Here is a 20004-nt window from a genome sequence, read left to right as displayed (position 1 = left end):
ACCTTTTTTTTTTTTTTTTTTTTTTTTTGTGGTACACGGGCCTCTCACTGTTGTGGCCTCTCCCGTTGTGGAGCACAGGCTCCAGACACGCAGGTTCAGCGGCCATGGCTCACGGGCCTAGCTGCTCCGCGGCATGTGGGATCTTCCCAGACCGGGGCATGAACCCGTGTCCCCTGCATCGGCAGGCAGACTCTAAACCACTGCGCCACCAGGGAAGCCCCATCTTAACCATTTTTAAGTGTACAGTTCAATACTGTTAAGTATATTCACGTTGTTGTGGAACCAATCTATAGAACTCTTCCATCTTGCAAAACTGACACATTATATACCCTTTAAACAAAAATTCTCCATTCTTCTCTTCCCCCTAGCACCTGGAAACTACCCTGCTACTTTTTGTCTCTACGAATCTGACTACTCTATCTAACTTACATAGGTGGAATCATATGGTGTTTGTCTTTTTGTGACTAATTTATTTCACTTAGCATAATGTCCTCTGGGTTTCTCCATGTCGTAGTATGTATAAGAATTTCCTTCCTTTTTTTTTTTTTTAAAGTTTTTGTTTGTTTGTTTGATTTGGCTATGTTGGGTCTTCATTGCTGTGCGCGGGCTTTCTCTAGTTGCGGCGAGCGAGAGCTACTCTTCATAGCAGTGTGCGGGCTTCTCATTGCAGTGGCTTTTCTTGTTGCAAAGTGCGGGCTCTAGGCACGTGGGCTTCAGTAGTTGCAGCACGCAGGCTAAGTAGCTGTGGTGCCCGGGCTTATTTGCTCTGCGACATGTGGGATCTTCCTGGACCAGGGCTGGAACCCGTGTCCTCTGCATTGGCAGGTGGATTCTTTTTTTTTTTTTTTTAGCGGTACACGGGCCTCTCACTGTTGTGGCCTCTCCCGTTGCAGAGCACAGGCTCCGGACGCACAGGCCCAGCAGCCATGGCTCACGGGCCCAGCCGCTCCGCAGCATGTGGGATCTTCCCGGACCGGGGTACGAACCTGTGTCCCCTGCATCGGCAGGCGGACTCTCAACCACTGCGCCACCAGGGAAGCCCAGGCTGCTTGTTTTTTGTTGTTGTTGAGTTGTAGGAATTCTTCATATATTCTGGATATATGATTTGCAAATATCTTTTCCAATTTGTGGGTTGCCTTTTAACTCTCTTGATTGTATCCTTTGATGCACAGAAGTTTTAAATTTTGCCATACTCCAGCTGTATCTATTTTTTTCTTTTATTACCTGTGCTTTCTGTGATATATCCAAGAAATCATCATAAGTCCAATGTCATGGAGCTTTTCACATATGTTTTCTTCTTAAGGGTTTTATAGTTTTTGCTTTTATGCTTGATCCATTTTTAGTTAATTTTTGTATATGGTGTGAGACACAGAACTAAGTTCATTCTTTTGCATGTGGATATCCAGTTTTCCCAGCACCATTTGTTGAAAAAAACTGTCATTTCCTCATTGAATGGCCATGGCAACCATGTATGTGAAAATCATTTGACCACATATGTGAGGGTTTATTTCTGGACTCTCTCTTCCTTTGGTCTGTATGTCTGCCTTTATGCCAATACCACATTATTTTGATTACCGTAGCTTTATAATACATTTGAAATCAGGAAATGTGAGACCTCTAACTTTGTTCTTCTTTTTCAAGATTGTTTTATCTGTTCAGAGTTTCTTGAGGTGCCATATGAATTTTAGGATGGATTTTTCTGTTTCTCCAAAAAGCACTGTTGGGATTTTGATAGAGATTACATTGAATTTGTAGATCACTTTGGGTTGTATTGACATCTTCACAATATTAAATCTTCCAGTCCATCTACATGGTACGTCTTTCTGTTTATTTGTGTCTTCTTTAATTTCATTCAGTAACATTTTATAATTTTCATTGTCCAAGTCTTTCACCTTCTTGGTTAAGTTTATTCCTAAGTAGTTTATTCTATTTAATACTATTGTGAACAGAATTGTTTTCTTAATTTCCTTTGCAGATTGTTCAGTGTATATAGAATCACAGCTAGTTTTTGTGTGCTGAGTTTTGTATCCTGCATCTTTGCTGAATTCATTTGTTAGTTCTAACAGCTTTTTTGTGGAATCTTTAGAGTTATCCACATATAAGATCATGTCATCTGCAACAGAGATAATTTCACTTCTTCCTTTCCAATTTAAATGCCTTTTATTTATTGTTCTTGCCTAATTCCTCTGGCTGGGACTTCCTGTATCATATTGAATTTAAAATGATGAAATAGTCATCCTTCTCTTATTTCTGGTCTTAAAGGAAAAGGCTTCTGTCTTTCACCTTTGAATCTGATATTAGCTATGTGCTTTTCTTACATGGCCTTTATTATGTTAGGTAGTTTCTTTCTATTCCTAGTTTATTGAGTGTTTTGAAAAATCACAAAAGGATGTTGAAATTTGTCAAGTGCCTTTTTTACATCAATTGAGATGATCACATGGTTTTTTTCCCCTTCATTCTGTTAATGTGGTATGCTATATTGATTTTTGCTTTGTTGATCCACTCTTGCATTCCAGAATCTCTTTTCATTTTTAAATAGTGTCTTTCAAAGAGAATGTTTCAATTTTTATAAAATCCCTTTTCTCAGTTTTTTAAAATGGATCATCCTTTTGGTGTTGTATCTAAGAAACCTTTGCCTAACTGAGGGAGACAAACATTTTTTCCTATGGATTCTTCTAGAAGTTTATAGTTTTATATTTTGAGTTAATTTTTGTATTGAATATGAGATATGAGTCAAGATTCTTTGTTTTTCCTTTTGTATGTGGTTATCCAGTTGTTTCAGCACCATTTGTTTAAAAGACTATTTTTTCTCCTTTGGATTGTCTTAGACCATTTATAACTATCTTCATTTTAATCATTTTCAGATATTTTCCTGTCTTTCCTGTCTCCCTTGGAGATCCAGGTTTTGCTCTTGTATCATAGTCTTTCACCTGAAGAACTTTCTTTAATATTTCTTATAGTGTATGTCTGCTGTTAATGAATTCTCTCATCTATTGTTTGTCTGAAAAACTCTATTTCACTTTCATTTAGAGAGGTATTTTTGTTACGTGTAGAATTCTGAGCTGAGAATTGTTTTCTTTCATGACTGTCACTCCATTGTCTTTTGAATTACTTAGTTTGTGATCAGAAACCTACTGTAATTGTTACTTTTGTTCCTCTATATGTAATATGTTTTTGAGTTTTTTGGATCTGAGGTTTAATGTCTTTTATTATTTTTTGAAAATTCTTAGCCAGATTCTCTTCAAAATATTTCTTCTGCCTTTTTTTCTCTTCTCCTTTTGGGATTCCAGCTACACATTTGTTGAACAGTTTGACATTGCCCCACATCTTGAATACCTTGTTTCTTTTTTTTCATTCTTTTTTCTGTTTGTGTTTCAGTTTGGCTAATTTCTATTTAGTTTCAAGTTCACTGACTTTTATGCAGCCATGTCACGTTTACTGATGAGCCTGTCAGAAGAATTGTTCATCTCTATTATCATGTTCTTTACCTCTAGCATTTCCATTTGACTCTTATAGTTTCCATCTCTGTTGAAATTCAACATCTGATGATACAGGGTGTCCTCCTTTTCCATTAAAACCTTTAGCATAGCTATTTTACATTCCTTGTTTGAGAAATACTACTTTGTGGTCATCTATGGGTGTGACTCTGTTGACTGCTTTCTCTCTTGGCAGTAGGTTTTTTCCCTTGCTTTTTGGTATGTCTTATAATTTTTTATTGAATGCCAAAAGTAAGGCATTCAATAAACATAAATAGTATTTACTCCTGGAGATGGGCCTGACTCTTCTGCTAGGTTGTTAGTGTGAAGGTTAAGCTGGTTTATTCAGGGGTTGACCTGGATTTGGAATTTGTTGTTGCTGTGGTTACCATGAGTACATCACAGGCTTTAAACATGTCTAGCATTACCATGTGCTTAGAGTTGGGTTTGGGTTGCTGGAAGATTTTCTTACTGTTTCTGCTCCACCCTCAGCTTTTGGTCTTTTCTATGTACCTTTGCCTCAGAGGGGGTCTGTCTCTTGACCTCCCCCCAGTAGAAGGCTGCTATCAGCTTGGTGGTAGGGGATAGGGTAGGTTTCTCTATTGTCCTTGTCCAGCCTCAACCTTGGGCAGGCCCTGTGTCCTGGGGTATCAGGGTGGGGTTCTCTCAGTGATCCTGTACCCCTCCAAGTAGCAGACAAATTCAACCTTGTAAATCTAACAGTCTTATGCAGGAGTTTCCTGCCCCATCCCCCAAGGTTGGAGACCTCTAATGATCTAGGACCTCTAGTAGTCTAGGACTGTTTTTTGTTCTTTTCACAGGGTTATAGAGTTTTATTCCCTACTTTTCCCCTAGCCATCACGGGTCTTCATCTGTGTCTGGGAGGGTGGGGGTAACAAGATTTTCTCCCCTTCTCCCAGTGATTTAAGGCTTTGTTTCCAAAGAGGAAAAGAATCCTGACCATGCTTTGTGGCTTTTCCACAGTGGTGGCCTCTTCCCTCACCCAAGGATCCCTGGAACTTCTGTCACTGTGGAGTTTGGGGCCCAGCACAGTGGTATGTGAATGCATTCTGGTTCACTGACATGGAAGCTCTCCAAACCTCATCCTTTTGGGTTTTTATGGAGGCTCCATTATGTAGACATAATTGATTAACTCATTGGCCATTAGTCATTGATTCAGTCTGCAGCCCCTCTTCTCTCCCTGGAAATCAGGGATTGGGACTGAAAGTTCCAACTCTGTTCTCATGGTTGGTTTCCTTGGCAGCCAGTCCCCCCATCTTTAGGGGTTTCCCAAAGTCACCTCATTAACATAAACTTACTTGTGGCTGAACAGGGCTTATTATGAATAACAGGACACATTTCACCTTTATGGTTCTGGATCAGTTTCAGGAACTAAGGACAAAAGACCAAATATTATAAAAAAGATGCTCCCATTGCTCTATTGCTTAGGAAAGTCTAAGGGTTTGGGGAACTATTGAACTAGGAACCATGGACAAAGACCAAAATGTATGTTTATTATAAATCGCAATATTACAGATATATAGTGGGTTTTTTTTAAGTTATATGTAGTATTAGTTTGCTAGGGCTGCCCTAACATATACCACAGTCTGGGTGGCTTAAACAGTAGACTTTTATTTTCTGTAGGCTGGAAGTCTGAAGATCAAGGTGTTGACAGGATTGTTTCTCCTGAGACCTCTCCTTGGCTTGCAGATACTTTTTTCCAGTGTCTTCACATGACCTTCCTCAGTGCATGTCTGTGTTCTAATTCATCTTCTTATAAGGACACCAGTCATATCGGATCAGGGATCACCCTAATTACCCCATTTAACTTAATTACCTCTTTTAAGACCCTGTCTTCAAATATACTCATATCTTGAGGTACTGGGGGTTAGTATTTTAACACATTCATTCGTGAGCAGACACAATTCAGCCCATAATGCAAAGAATTGGGGAAAAAAACGGAAATGTAGAGATCATCTAGGACAGTACTGTCCAGTAGAACTTTCTGTGATGATGAAAAGTTCTGTATCTTTGCTGTCCAGTATGGTAGCCACTAGTCATGTGTGGCTGTTGAGCATATGAAATGTGCCCAAAGGGACTGAGAAGCTGAATTTTTTACTTTAATTCTGAGCAATTTAAATGTAAATGGTCACATGCAGCTAGCGGCTAACATTTGGACAATACACAAATAATGACTGAAATAATTGTGATGTAGGCTGAGTTCTCAAATTCTTAATGGACTTTGCTACATACAGATTGTAAGATGAAACCTAGAGAAATAAAAAATAAAGCACTCTCATTTTTGTTCTTTTTCCTTTTATAAAGATGGTAATCTTACTTTATAATTGTGAAATTTTCAACAAATGTGTTTTAGAAATATTCAAAATCATTTTTTCTGCTCTTTAATTTTTTTTTTTTTTTTTTTTTTTTTTTTTTGCGGTACGCGGGCCTCTCACTGCCGTGGCCTCTCCTGTCGCGGAGCACAGGCTCCGGACGCGCAGGCTCAGCGGCCATGGCTCACAGGCCCAGCCGCTCCGCGGCATGTGCGATCCTCCCGGACCGGGGTACGAACCCGCGTCCCCTGCATCGGCAGGCGGACTCTCAACCACTGCGCCACCAGGGAAGCCCTGCTCTTTAATTTTTAAGAGGTTTGATATTTGCATGTATCAAGTGTTTAAATTAGTTCAGTAAGATTTTTGTTGTCAGATTGTAGAGTCCATTTAAATAAAACTAACATCTGTAGCATAAAAATTGGTAGATGGTTTAAAAATCTGTAATTCAGTTAGGGCAGGTGAATTGGTGCATGGTTTACTCAGAAAATCTGAACCTGGAAAATCATTCCACAAAAGAAGAAATGGAAAGAGCTTTCTTTTTAAGGATAGAAATGGATTGTTAAATTAATAGCTTAACTGATTGTTTGATTTTGTCCTTTCATTGTGGTTGATGAAGTTTTTTCTGTAAACTTCAGAAAATTTTTTAACTTTTCATTTAAAACTGATTTTAGAAATCAGTTTTTTACAGAAAAATTGCAAAAACTGTACAGGGAATCCTCATATACCCTCATCCAGCTTCTCTTCATGTTAACATCTTACATAACCATAATATAATTATCAAAATCAGGAAATTAACATTGATATAATGCTACTAACTAAACTACAGATCTCAGTTTTCACCAGTGTCCCTTTTCTGTTCTAGGATCCCATCCAGGATCCCACATTGCATTTCATTATTTCTTCTTAGTCTCCTCCATTCTGTTTCTCAAACTTACCTTTTTTTGACACTTTTGAATCGTGCCTATCAGTTATTTTGTAGAATATATATGATGTTTTTACAAAATTGGAATGATGGCTATGCATTTTTGGGAAGAATGCCACAGAAATGATCTTGTTATGCTGATATGTCTTCTTCCTGGTGATGAGCTCTAGAAATCTTGATGATTGAAATGATACTTTCTTTTATACAATATATATTAAGATTACTATAAAATATCAATCCACCAAAACATTTGCTCTGTGATGCAAATGACTTTTTAAAACCCAAAATGCTGATTAAAAAAGCTATTATCATCACTAGTTAATGGGATGAAGTTAGTAGAATTTCACTAATAGGAATAAACGGTTCAATAATGAGAAAGAGAAACCATCTTTTTCTTTCAAATGAGATAATTCTTTCTTCATTGGAAAGTTAAGAAGGAATTATCAAGAGAGGGGTCTTCTCACCTAATGGAATAGTCTTTGTAATAGAAAATTATCTTGGTTGAGATACTTAATTCTGGGTAACTTATCAAGTAGAACATTAAATGAGGAAAAAGGTGATTGCTTTAGTTTTGTTCTATAAGTGACACTGGAATTCTATCAGAAGTTAAGTGTTTAGAACCAGTTTCTAGGTCTAGCCTATCATATGACCTGAATTCAATTTATTACAGCAAATTTTGTATTTGGGGCATTTAAAAATTCTGAATAAAGATGACATAAATCAACAATTTCAAAAGAAATACTGTATTACATGTTCCAGACCTTATTAACATTGAAGCATCCTCATATGTTTTATATGAAGGAATGAAATTGTACTTCAGGCTTTGACGCTCTTAAAAAATAAAGTACGTTGTTAGGTTTTGCTTATAAATATTTTTCAAGATATAATGTTTATTCCTCAAAAGAGAATGGGTAGAATCTCTTCTGTAGATACTTGTATCTGTCATAAAGAAGGGAACTCTTCCATATTAAGCCTCCTACTTTGGTAGCTTTTATATTTCTTTACTTGGTAGGTTTTATTCACTAGGAACATTTCAGTGAAATATTTGTGTTTTTATTCTTTTGGGGTTGTTTTTGAAACATTCATGGATTATAAACCAAATAATAGAAGTGAGTACTGTTGTCTCTTCAATGTAACAATATTCAGCATAATGGGTAGAATTTTCTTTTATTTTAGTTCAGCAATCAGCAAACATTGGGAGGCTGAACTGGCTACCCTCAAAGGAAATAATGCCAAACTCACTGCAGCCCTGTTGGAGTCCACTGCCAATGTGAAACAATGGAAACAGCAACTTGCTGCATATCAAGAGGAAGCAGAACGTCTGCACAAACGGGTAAGTTCAGGGCTGCTATGGGTAAGGATTTATGGCTAACAGATTTTCTTGATCAGAGGAAATTTACATGTAGGTTCAGCACAGGAACATCTTATGGAGATTTTTGTTGGTTATCAAAACATATATGGTTTGTATTATATGTTTATTGGTTAAGAAAAATATTTTCTGCAGTTTAATGGGAATGAAGAATATACAGCTTTTGGAGTCCAAACACCTGATTTCACATTCCTGTTGTGCCACTTATTAGCTGTCTGACCTTTGGTAAGTTGTTCCCCACTTTCTACTCAGTATTCTCATCTATAAAATAGGAATAATAACATAGACTCTGTAATTCCTGTGAAAATTGAGATACTGAATTGACATGTAATTCCAGAGTTAATGATAATGCTTTTATTATTTTATTGTTATTTCTTAAAGAAACAACAGTAAATTTGAAAAATACAGGTAGAAAATTCTTTATAAAAGTTGGTAACAATACAAATATGGGGCAGTAAAAGAAAAATCAGACATCGCAATACCATTAATATCAGAAGACTAAACAATTACTTAATAAAGAATTATTTTATTCAAAGCATATGCATTCACCCAGTAGGAAGCAGATGCCACTAGTTTCTGTTTTCCAGACAGCTGCCAAAGAAGTGAACCCCATAGACAAAAGGAAATGGACTTAGAGCACAGTTTGAGGAGTGTACTTAGTGGACCAGGATGACCGGGGAAGTAAGGTAGAAGTTGGAGTAGAGACTGGAGGGAGAGTAAGAACCCTGAGTAAACACCGTTCTATCCTAAGTATAAAAGTCAACTCATGAGGGGGAAAGAGGGAAGTTGTTATTTAATGAATATAGTGTTTCCATTTTGCAAGATGAATATACTTTTGCAACAATATGAATATACTTAACGCTACTGAACTATACATTTAAAAATGGTTAAGATGATAAACTTTTACTGTGTTTTTTATTGTTTTTTGCCACAATAAGAAAAATTAACTTAGGACAACTGATTCATAATCCAAAAAACATTCATTGAGGAGCTATCCTTTTTACATATTCCCTGCCCTTGAGGAATTTTTGCTTTAAGTAGTCAATTGAATTTTAAAGAAACAAAGTATTTTTATTTACTCACATAATTATAATTTCCAGTGCTCTTCTTTCCTTCCTGTAGGTCTGAATTTCCATCAGGTACCAGTTCCCTTCAGCCTGAGTAACCTCCTTTAGCATTTTTTATATATATTTATAAATATATATACATATATATTTTGTCTTTACTACAGGTTGTGTTTTCCTATTTCTTCACGTCTAGTCATTTTTGGTTGTATATTGGAAATGGTAAATGAGATGATGTTATAGAGCCCATAGATTCTGTTATCTTTCTCTGAATATTCAGTGTTGAATTTTGTTTCAGTGAGCAGCTAAATGACTTGTATAGTCATCCCTTGGTATCTGAGGGGGATTGGTTCCAGGACTCCCACCCCCACCCCAACCACCTCCTGGATACCAGTATCCACAAGTGCTCAAGTCCCTTATATAAAATGGCATAGTACATTCGTCCCTTTGTATCCACAGGTTTCACATCCACCGTGGGTATGGAGGGCTGACTGTACTTTGAAGTTTGGGAGGTATAGACTTATGCTTTACTAGTTGGTTTATTTCCATTTTGTTCTTAATTCTAGGGTGAATCCTTGAGTCCTGGAAAATCTTTATTTCTAAGGCATAACCCTTCTGGGGTTTCAGTGGGAAGCTTAAGGTGCTTGCTAAGACCTAATTTGGTGGGACTCTAACCTCCAAGTGTCTTCTCTGTGGTGAGCACTACCACGGGTTAGCTCTTTCAGCCTTCTAGCTTCTCTCCCATACCGCTGAACTCCCTGGATTCCTGCTTTTACATGTTCAGTTCAGAAGTCAGCCAAAGATTGAAGGGGTGTCTATACGCTTTTTAGAGGTCATTTTTTCATACAGTTCCCTGAATTTCTAGTTGCTTAACCTGTTCTGAGGCATCCCCAACTCCTCAGACTCCTTGAGAAAATAAGATCTCAGGTTTTTGCTTGAGTTCTAGTCAAGCAACTCAGCCAGACTGCACAGTGCCTTCAGGCAAAAAATGTGTAAATGTGTGTCTCACCCAGTGTGATGCTTTCTTTCAGTCTTTTGCCCAATTTGGTCATTCACCAGGGCCTTCTAACAGTTGATGTTTACATTTTGCCCATGATTTGCAATTGTTATCTGAGGGAAAGGTAATCCAGTAAAAGCTACTCCATCATTATCAAAGCTAGAACTCCTCGTGAGGAATATACTACCTAATTGAGCAAAGAAAACTAATATATATTAAACAATAGGGAAATAATTCCCAAGATTTTTGAACAGATGTTCAGTGTTGTGGACCAGAGGTCAGGAGAGCCTTGAGCACTTGAGTAGATAGGAATGGCTTTCTAGAGAAGTGCATTCTGAGCTGAGAGTTGAGGGTTTGGTTAGTTTTGAATGGTTTTCAAAGGTAAGAGAAGACATTGTAGTTAAGTCAACAAGATGGATATGAGCGTGGTTTGTTCTTAGGACAGGGAGATTTGCCTGCTTTTAGCTGAAAGTGCATAACTAGGTGTCTTGGGCAATGAGATGTTTAAGTAGTTTGTGGCTAGCTTATGGAGGACCTGAGAGTTTAGATTTGATGCTGTGAAAAAGATGAGCCATTGAAAGGCTTTTAATGGGACAGTCACACAATGAAAGATGGATATTAGCAGTTTGCAGAAGAGATAAAAATAGACAAAGGATATAATTAGGTCCACTGGCAGGTCATTGTTTTTGTTTACACCTGGATGATAAGGGTCTGCACAAGGCTATTAGAGCATGAATAGAAAGCAAGAAAGTGATATGAGAGGTAGAGTGACAGAATATGGAGGTTAATTCAATACTTGGAAAATGTGAGGGAGAGAGATTTGCTGTTTCCTTAGTAGTCTACAATTTATTATATTCTAGTCAGTCAAAATGTATGAGATCCTGACATGTGTAGAGAGCTTTGATAAGGTGTGTGTGTGTTTATGTTGACTTCTGTCTATTTTGACTGTTTTTGGATGGTATAACTTTTAGGGATAATGCCGTTCTCTGTTCTCTCAAAAAATAGCAAGTGCACATTAGAAGTTATGTTGCTCTCTGGACCCTCAGTAAATTTGTATTGAGTAGAGAACTGTTCCCTTTTGCTCTAAGAACAAATTGATGTGAAGATATTCTAGTATCAAATGATTTAAGTTGTATTTTAAGCATATCTTTTCTTCCAGATTCCTTTACATTTTAGAAATGTCTTTGAAAAATTTTTCACTTCTGCAAGGCCAGTTTTCAGAACCCATATTTAATTTGAAGGCTACAGATGGAGGGCAGATGGCTGATTTTGAATTTGTTTTCAGAAGAAATTTTTAAAGAAGACTTTTGTTACAGGGGTTCTCTACTGTCATTAATCACTTAATTTAAGTTTTCTTAACCTTTTCATGACCAAGTCTAATTAGTTCCTTTGTTCTTTATCCTTAGTCCTAAATTGATTTTATTTTTAATTTTTAAATTTTATTTATTTATTTTTGGCTGCGCTGGGTCTTCGTTGCTGCGTGCAGGCTTCCTCTAGTTGCAGCAAGTGGGGGCTACTCTTCGTTGTGGTGTGCGGGCCTCTCATCGTGGTGGCTTCTCTTGTTGCGGAGCATGGGCTCTAGGTGCACGGGCTTCAGTAGTTTCAGCACACAGGCTCAGTAGTTGTGGCTCTCGGGCTCTAGAGTGCAGGCTCAGTAGTTGTGGCACAGGGGTTAGTTGCTCCATGGCATGTGGGATCTTCCCGGACCAGAGGTGAAACCTGTGTCCCCTGCATTGACAGGCGGATTCTTAACCACTGTGCCACCAGGGAAGTCCCCTAAATTGATATTTTTAACAAATCAATTCTATTCATCCTACCCTGTCAATATTTCTCAAAATTAATTTTCATATATTGATTCAAAATTCATTAGTCACCTATCAGGGACTTATATGTCTATAGCAAGAAATCCTTTGAAATTGTCGTGTAATTTAATCTGTGTTCTCATTTAATTTTAGGTTACTGAGCTTGAATGTGTTAGTAGTCAAGCAAATGCGGTGCATACCCATAAGACAGAATTAAATCAGACAATACAAGAATTGGAAGAGACGCTGAAAGTGAAGGAAGAGGTATTTGCTACTTCTCACTTGTCTGTAATCTCACTAAAATATGTGTACAAACATTATAGTCTATGTCAGATTTAAAGGTACTTTATGCAGTTAGGTCAGGTTGTGGGGTGTTTTTAGGATGAAATTTTTCTTGAGTGATATTAAGCTTGTTCATATTTTTCCCATCCCTGTGTCTGTTATGAACTACAGTGAGGCAGTCAGACTGAGATACTGCCTCTTGACTTCTGTAATGAGAGTTGCATTCATACGATCAACAGAAAACCATTAGAAGTTAAATGAATTTTACAAGCTGTTCTTTGTCTAGTTTCCAGTCAAAAGATTTAATATCCCAGGAAAGAATTATATCCACAAAGCTTGAAGCAACCTTAAAATGTTCAGACTGCTGTTTCTAAGCAGTGCTGTACCAAAGCAACCAAGCTGATTTGTTGCTTAAGATTATGCTGTACTAGACAACATACCCATAAAGATGAATTTACCCCTTGAAATCAGTATAAAGGAGTGTTTTTTAAGTCATCTTTTTTCTAAGGACTGGGACAATAATTTCAGGGAAAAATAAGGCCTTCTCTCTCCTTGATATAGTTAAAATATTGTTAAAGACATTGCTCTACTTTTTCTAGGAAATAGAAAGATTAAAACAAGAAATTGATAATGCCAGAGAACTACAAGAACAGAGGGACTCTTTGACTCAGAAACTACAGGTGAGCTATAATAAAATTTTTTATTCATTTCTGCATAAGTGAGAGTCATCAATCATTCTTTCACTTAGTAATGACTTTTTTTCTGCAACTCCGTTTTATAGGTTATTGGTCACTTTTCTTTTCCAGGACTTCTGATTCATGCCTGATCATTGATTTTTCAAAAATTACTTGATAACTTCATCTACATAGCTTATCATCATAGATGGTCATTTTATAAATTGTCATTAGTAAATTATTTTAGAAATGTCTACTTTTTAACATAAAAAGTACTCTGAACTTAAAGAAAATTTCTCAAATGGATTATATTCAGTTTTGGAATTCTCGTTTTTTTTTTCACTCTGAACTAATGTATGAATTACAGCAATAGTTGTGCCCTAATGGAAATCAAGGTAGTGTTCTTTTTCTTTCCTTGCCCTAACTAATTTTACTCACTTTTCTCTGCATAAATATTATGCTTCCTGACTCTAATTCACATATACATATCCTTTTCAGTGGTAATCAGCCTTGGTTGGGGAAGATTTCTCAAAATTACAACCCAAATCTCCTGCTGCCAGCTCAGGCACTTTTCTTATACCCCATGACCTCAAGAAGGGTCAGGACCACTTCAGGGTTTGGAGTAGTTATAAATGTGTGTATGAAGTGATGAATTTGGGACAAAGGGTGATAAATGGGACCTGGAAGCCTAGGATTGGAAAGAGTACCTAGATTATTATAAGAATGACCAACATTTATTGAGTGCTTATTATGTACCAGATACTGTGCTTTACTTATATTATGCATTTAATCCATAGAACAGTCATATGAGGAAACTAAGCCTTGGATAAGTTAACTTGTCCAACCTACATTTAAATGAGCGCAAATTCTGTAACAGAGACCCTTCATAAAACAGTTTCTTTATATGAAATGAGATATTTCCTTCTTTCTCTCCCATCACTGACTTTCAGCAGTCTGGGAAAAATGAAGTTGCTTGTTTTGGTCTGCCCTATTAAACAGTGTTCCTATATTTAACCATTTGTGTAGATTAGTGGTTCTCAGCTAGGGGTAGTTTTGTGCCCCAGGGGACGTTCAGCAATGTATGGAGACATTTTTGATTTTTGCAGCTAGGGTAGTGGAATTGATATTTAGTAAATTGAAGCCAAGGTTGCTACTGAACGTTGAATTATCCAGCCCAAAATTTCAAGAGTGCCAAAGTTGAGAAAATCTTGGTGTAGAATTAAAATATGAAGCATGTAATCAGGGCTGGAAGAAATGGGGGAAATGCAGGCTAGTTTTGTCTTTTGTTTTGGTTTGGCTCCCATTGTTTAATTACTTGCTTTGATACAGGCAGTTGCTAAGCACTTACATATATTAGCTCTAACTCTCACAGTAACAGGTGTGGTATCCCCATTTTCAAAGAGAAGGCAGCAGTTTAGAGGTGTTAACAAGTTTAATTAAAGCACTTAGAAAGTAGTGACACCTAGATTTGTTTTGATTCTAAAATCTCTGTTCTTTCTGCATTACCACACTGTTTCAGCAGCCAAGCATCCAAGCCATCCCTAACAATTCTTGGGAAATTTTTTTTCAGTTATGTATACATTTACATTGTCCCAGAGAAACCAAGAAGTGATTTATTCATATCAAACTTCTAAATGTATTTCATCATTGATTGAGCAGTAATTGAATCTTACAGCTGGCACCTAGAATTGTGACTGTCAATTCTTACCTGCTCTTTCACTGAATATCAAAAATACTTATCAAAACAGCCTACCTGGAATAGGACAGGGAAACTTTCAGAAAACCTAAGGGTGAATTCTAAAAGGCCAAGCCACAGAAATAACCTGTATTTTTTCCAACTTGAAGAAAGTTCCTCCTTTATAGCCTGGCCCCTCCTACCTAAAGATCTGCTTGTCAAAAGTTCCAACACTCTTGAACCTCCATTCATAAATTCAGTCCAAAAAATTGGGATCATTAAATTTTTGGAATGGTAGAGGAACTTTGAAATTGCAGTGCATGGATTTGGATTGTAGGTATGGATATGGATAAAAAATTTGTAGTTATGGGTAAATTAAAAATAGTATGATATGATTTTTCTAATTTGCAAGTGTTTTTTTCCTCAAATGTCAATGTGACGTATGCTCATTGTAAAAAATTTAGAAAAATGTAATTTAGCAGGGAAAGAAACCCCATAATCCCATCATCCTAAGGCAAAGTGTTTAGAATTTTCTTCCCCCAATGTTTCTTTGGATAACTTTTTCTTTATGTGAGACATATAGATACCAATTTGTTGTCTTACTTTCCTAACAACATTTTGTCATAAGCTGCATATGTTATATGGCTGTATAGTGTTCTCCTATATAGATATACCATAATTTTCTTCCAACATTCTTACAGGGATGGTTATTTGTTTTCAATGTTATCTATAGTAAATAATGTCATAATGAATCTTTTTACATAATCCTTTCTCATTATTTCTTTAAGATGAGCTTTTTAAGAAGAATTACTAGTTGTAAACGTTTTTAAATTACTTATGCTGAGAAATTGATGTCAGGAACAGCAGGATACCCTCTGGATATTGGTCTCCTGCCATCTTTGCTGTCTGATAAGGAACAAAGGAGTAGTTTACTATTTTTTTAGTATTATCATTTTTTGATTACGAATTTTCCATATGCTTATTGTCATCTTTCTGTATCTTGAAGGCACCAAGTACATTTTCACCTTAGAGTACCTGGCGTATCCTTGCCTGGAGGTCTGAGCCCCAAGATCTTCAAATGCGCTGGTTTCTAATGTAATTTACATCTTGGCTCACATGTTAATTTCTCTGATTTCCCAATTTAAGCACTACTTTGCAGGCCGCCACGCCCCCTCCCCCAGTACTCTTTATAATATTACCATGTCTTATTTTCCTTGTAGCAGTCATCACCATATGAAATGATCTTGGTTTTTTTTAATTTTTAAAATATTTATTTATTTATGGCTGCCTCGGGTCGTATTTTTGGCATGCAGGATCTTTCATTGCAGCATGTGGGCTTCTATGTAGTTGTGGTGCGCGGGCTCCAGAGTACGCAGGCTCAGTAGTTGCAGTGTATGGACTCCAGAGTGCGTGGGCTCTGTAGTTGTGGCACGTGGCTCTCTAGTTGTGGTGCACAGGCTCAGTAGTTGCAGCATGTGGGATCTTAGTTTCCTAACCAGGGATCGAACCTGCATCCCCTGCATTGGAAGGAGGATTCTCAACCACCAGGGAAGTCCCAATGATCTTGTTTTTTTAATTTATTTTTAAACTTTTTATTTTGAAGAAATTTCACACTTACAGAAAAGTTGCATGAATAAGACAAAGATTTTTCATGTACCTTTCACCCACATCCCCCAGATGTTAACATCTTTGCCATATTTGTTTCGTTTTATCATTATGGAACTCTCTCTGTATATATTCATATTTTTTTCTAAATGTTTGAGAATAAGTTCCAAATGTGCCATCCCTTTGCCTCTAAACACTTTAATGTATATTCTTTTTTTTCATATTTAATTTTTAAATTAATTTTATTGGAGTATAGTTGATTTACAATGTTGTGTTAGTTTCTGCTGTACAGCAGAGTGAGTCAGTTATAATATACATATCCACTCTTTTTTAGATTATTTTCCCATATAGGTCATGACAGAGTACTGAGTAGAGTTCCATGTGTTATACAGTAGGCTCTTATTATCTGTTTTATAGAGAGTAGTGTGTATATGTCAATCCCAGCCTCCCAATTTATTGCCCCCCTTTCCCCTTTGGTAACCATAAGTTTGTTTTCCACATCTGTGACTCTATTTCTGTTTTGTAAATAAGTTCATTTGTACCATTTTTTTAGATTCCACATATAAGCGATATCATACGATATTTGTCTTTCTCTGTCTGACTTCACTCAGTATGACAATCTTTTCAATGTTTTTTCTAAGAGTAGGACAGTCTCTTAGATTACCATCAAAATCAAGAAATTATCTAAAGACTTTATTCAAATTCCCATAATTGTCCTAATAATCCTCTTTATAACAAAATTTTAAAAATTGTTTTTCTGGTCCAGGCTTCATTCCAGGATCACAAGTTGTATTTAGTTGTCATGTCTATTTATTTTGTTGTTTAAATTGTCCCAGATTTGGCAAGTGGGAACCTTTTTAATCCTGCTTCTGTGTCCTTTGGATGTGACCCTATCATTTAAAGAACTTCATGTTTTAGCTCAACTAGATATTCCTAGTTGTATTTATCAGCTTCAGCCTTGAAATTAGCTATTTCTTCAAAGAAAAATTTCTTTTAGCAAAGTTTGGCGTTTAGAAACCAAGTTCTGGGCACAAGATATACCTTTTGCTATTGAGATGTCATTGTTTCTAGGCCCTATTAATGATCAGAGCTAGAAGTACACACATAGCACATTATGTCCATTACAATAGCTATATCGAAAAAAAACAAACCTGAAATCATACTCATACCTCCTGCTGCAGTCCAGTACTATGGAGTTCATTTTAGCCTTCCCCATTTTCCTGTTAGTAACTCCTTTCCCCAATATTGTTATAAAGCAGAAACTAACACACCATTGTGAAGCCATTATACTCCAATAAAGATGTTAAATAAATAAAACACACAAAAAAGAAACCACAATATGTTTATTTGCTTGCTTAGTCCTTGAAAGCACAGAAAGTAGTTTCTAATTCATACCACTGCCAAAACAACAACAACAAAACCCTACTAACTAGAGATCAGTATTCTTTTTGTCCTTAGCTTGTGTTCAAAAGTTAGGTTAGTTCTTCCACTCCCCCTTTTCAATTGGTTAGTTATTCATTTGAAACACATTTATGTTCATTTGTATCTTATTATATTCCATTTTAGTTTTTTCTTCCCCATTCTTTATTTTGTATTTGTATGCATTTACAGAGCATATGAAACAATTAACATGGTTCTAAAAGTCAGAACTATTCAGGAAGATATCTTCAGGGACACGTCATCCTGTCCAATCCAGTCTACCCCCATTCTTGCCCCCCATTCCCGGCTGCCCCCTGTGGTAACCAATCTCATTAGTTTCTGGGTTATCCTTTCTGTGTTTCTTTTTACACAAATGAACAGATATGTCTCTTTCTTAATTTCCTCCCCTTTTTTTCCTATACAAATGGTAACATACTCTAGATTACTCTTCCGCACTTTGCTTTTTTTTAATCTAAGTTATGTCCTGGAAGTCACTCTATGTCCTGTCAGTTCATAGAGAGAGACCTTGTTCATTCTTTTTTTTTTTAGCTGTATAGTACTTCATTTGCATGTGTGATAGTTTTTAAAACCACACTCCTTTATGTGGGTAATTAGGTTGTTTCCAGTATTTTGCAGCAGTACTACAATGAGTAACCTTATGCATAGGTGTTTTGTTATTGTTGGAGGTGTATCTACAGGGTGAACTCTTTGGAGTGAGATTTCTAAGTGAGAACATCATGTAGTCAAATTCCTCTCCATGATGGGTTGTGCCAGTTTTCCCTTGTATCATCAGTATGAGAGAATGCCTGTTTCTCCACAGCCTCACCAACAAAATGTGTTCTAGTACTTTTTTAACTTGTGGCAATGTATGATAGGTGGGAAATGATAGTTTTAATTTGTGTATCCCATATTATGAGTGAGATTAAACATCTTTCATAAGCTTAAAGGCCATTTCGGTATCTTTTTGTACCTATATAGATTGTGTATTCTTGTCTTTGCCCTTTTTTGATCCTTCTTCCACAAAATTTGAAGAGTTCTTTATGTATCTGCAATTATATGTTACACGTATTTTCTCCCAGTTTGTAAAAGTTTTTGACTTTGCGTAAGATGGTGGTGTTGTTTTATGTAGTAGTCAAATATACACCATTCTTTTCTTTCATTGCTCTAGCTGTCAATCATAGTTAGATAGCTCTTTTCCAAACTCAAATCATATGGGAATCCATCCATATTTACCTTTAGTACTTCTGTGGTTTCATTTTTTACATTTAGATCTCTGAGTCATTTGGGGTTTGTCCTTCTGTGTGTGGTGTGAGATATGGATCTAACTTTATCTTTTTCCAAATGTCTATCTACTTATCAGTACCATTTATTTAAAACTTTAGCCTTTTTTTCCAGAGATTTTAAATATTCAATTTCCATGTGTGTTCTGGTGTATATCTGTACTTCCTATGCTATTCTACTAGTCACTCTTATGTATTCCTAGTACCACACTTCTTTAATTGTAGAGGCTTTACAGTATGTTTTAATATCTGATAAGGCCAATCAGTCCTCATAGCCTTCCTTTTTCATTGTTTTTTAATATATTCTTACATGTTTATTTTTCCATACAAATTTTAGTATTAACGTTAGTACCAATTTTAGTGTCAATGGAAACTTTAGCTCTATAAAAAATTTCATTGGGATTGCTTAAAATTTATAATGCTAGTTTAGCAGAAGTGTGGTTTCCATCCTATCCAAGAACAAGGGGTGTCTTCTTATTTGTCCACATCTACTTCTGTGTTTTTCAGGAGCATTTTAGGGTTTTCATGCTGTGAATTTGTCATGTTTCTTGTTTATTTGTAAATATTTAATCTTCTTTTCTTCTATTGACAATGGAGTTTTCTCTACCATCGTATCTTTTAATTGATTATTGTTTATATATTGGGTCGGCCAAAAAGTTCATTCGGGTTTTTCCATAAGATGTTACGGAAAACCGGAATGAGCTTTTTGGCCATCCCAATATATGAAAGCTGTTGAATTCTGTTTGCTAATTTTATATCCCTCTACCTTACTAAATTATTTCATTGTTTGAACTAGTTTTGTCATTTATTCCATTTATTCTCTAAGATTTCCTAGGTATACTAACATATATTCTGCAAATAGAAATAATTTTACTTCTTTTCTTCTAGTTCTTATGCCTCTATTGATTTTTCCTGTTGAATTACACCTGTTAAAAATACAGGTACAGAGGTGGAGTCAAGATGGCCTACTAGAAGGACGCAGAATTTGCGTCTCCTCACAACTAGGTCACCTACCAGGCACCAGTGGGGGACCACGGACACCTAAGGGGACGGGAGGAACCCCCAGCGACCGGCTTGCAGGATCTCGGTTCCCAGGCCGTAGGTCG

The 20004-nt window shown here is 36.5% G+C and overlaps 1 protein-coding gene across 5 annotated transcripts in view; it reads left to right on the top strand.

Moving 5' to 3' along the window:
• HOMER1 (homer scaffold protein 1) overlaps positions 1–20004 on the top strand; it is a 125888-nt gene that overhangs the window by 91321 nt on the left and 14563 nt on the right. For all 5 annotated transcript variants that reach the window (XM_082651018.1, XM_082651017.1, XM_082651019.1 and 2 more), the window contains 3 exons: positions 7908–8064; positions 12117–12227; positions 12845–12925. In XM_082651018.1, the coding sequence (XP_082507144.1) occupies positions 7908–8064; positions 12117–12227; positions 12845–12925 (349 nt within the window). The remainder of the gene's footprint in view (positions 1–7907; positions 8065–12116; positions 12228–12844; positions 12926–20004) is intronic.

This window comes from Grampus griseus, assembly GCF_964374135.1.
Source record: "Grampus griseus genome assembly, chromosome: 3".
NCBI classification, from domain to species: Eukaryota; Metazoa; Chordata; class Mammalia; order Artiodactyla; family Delphinidae; genus Grampus; species Grampus griseus.
This window is presented reverse-complemented; position numbering and strand designations above follow the sequence as displayed.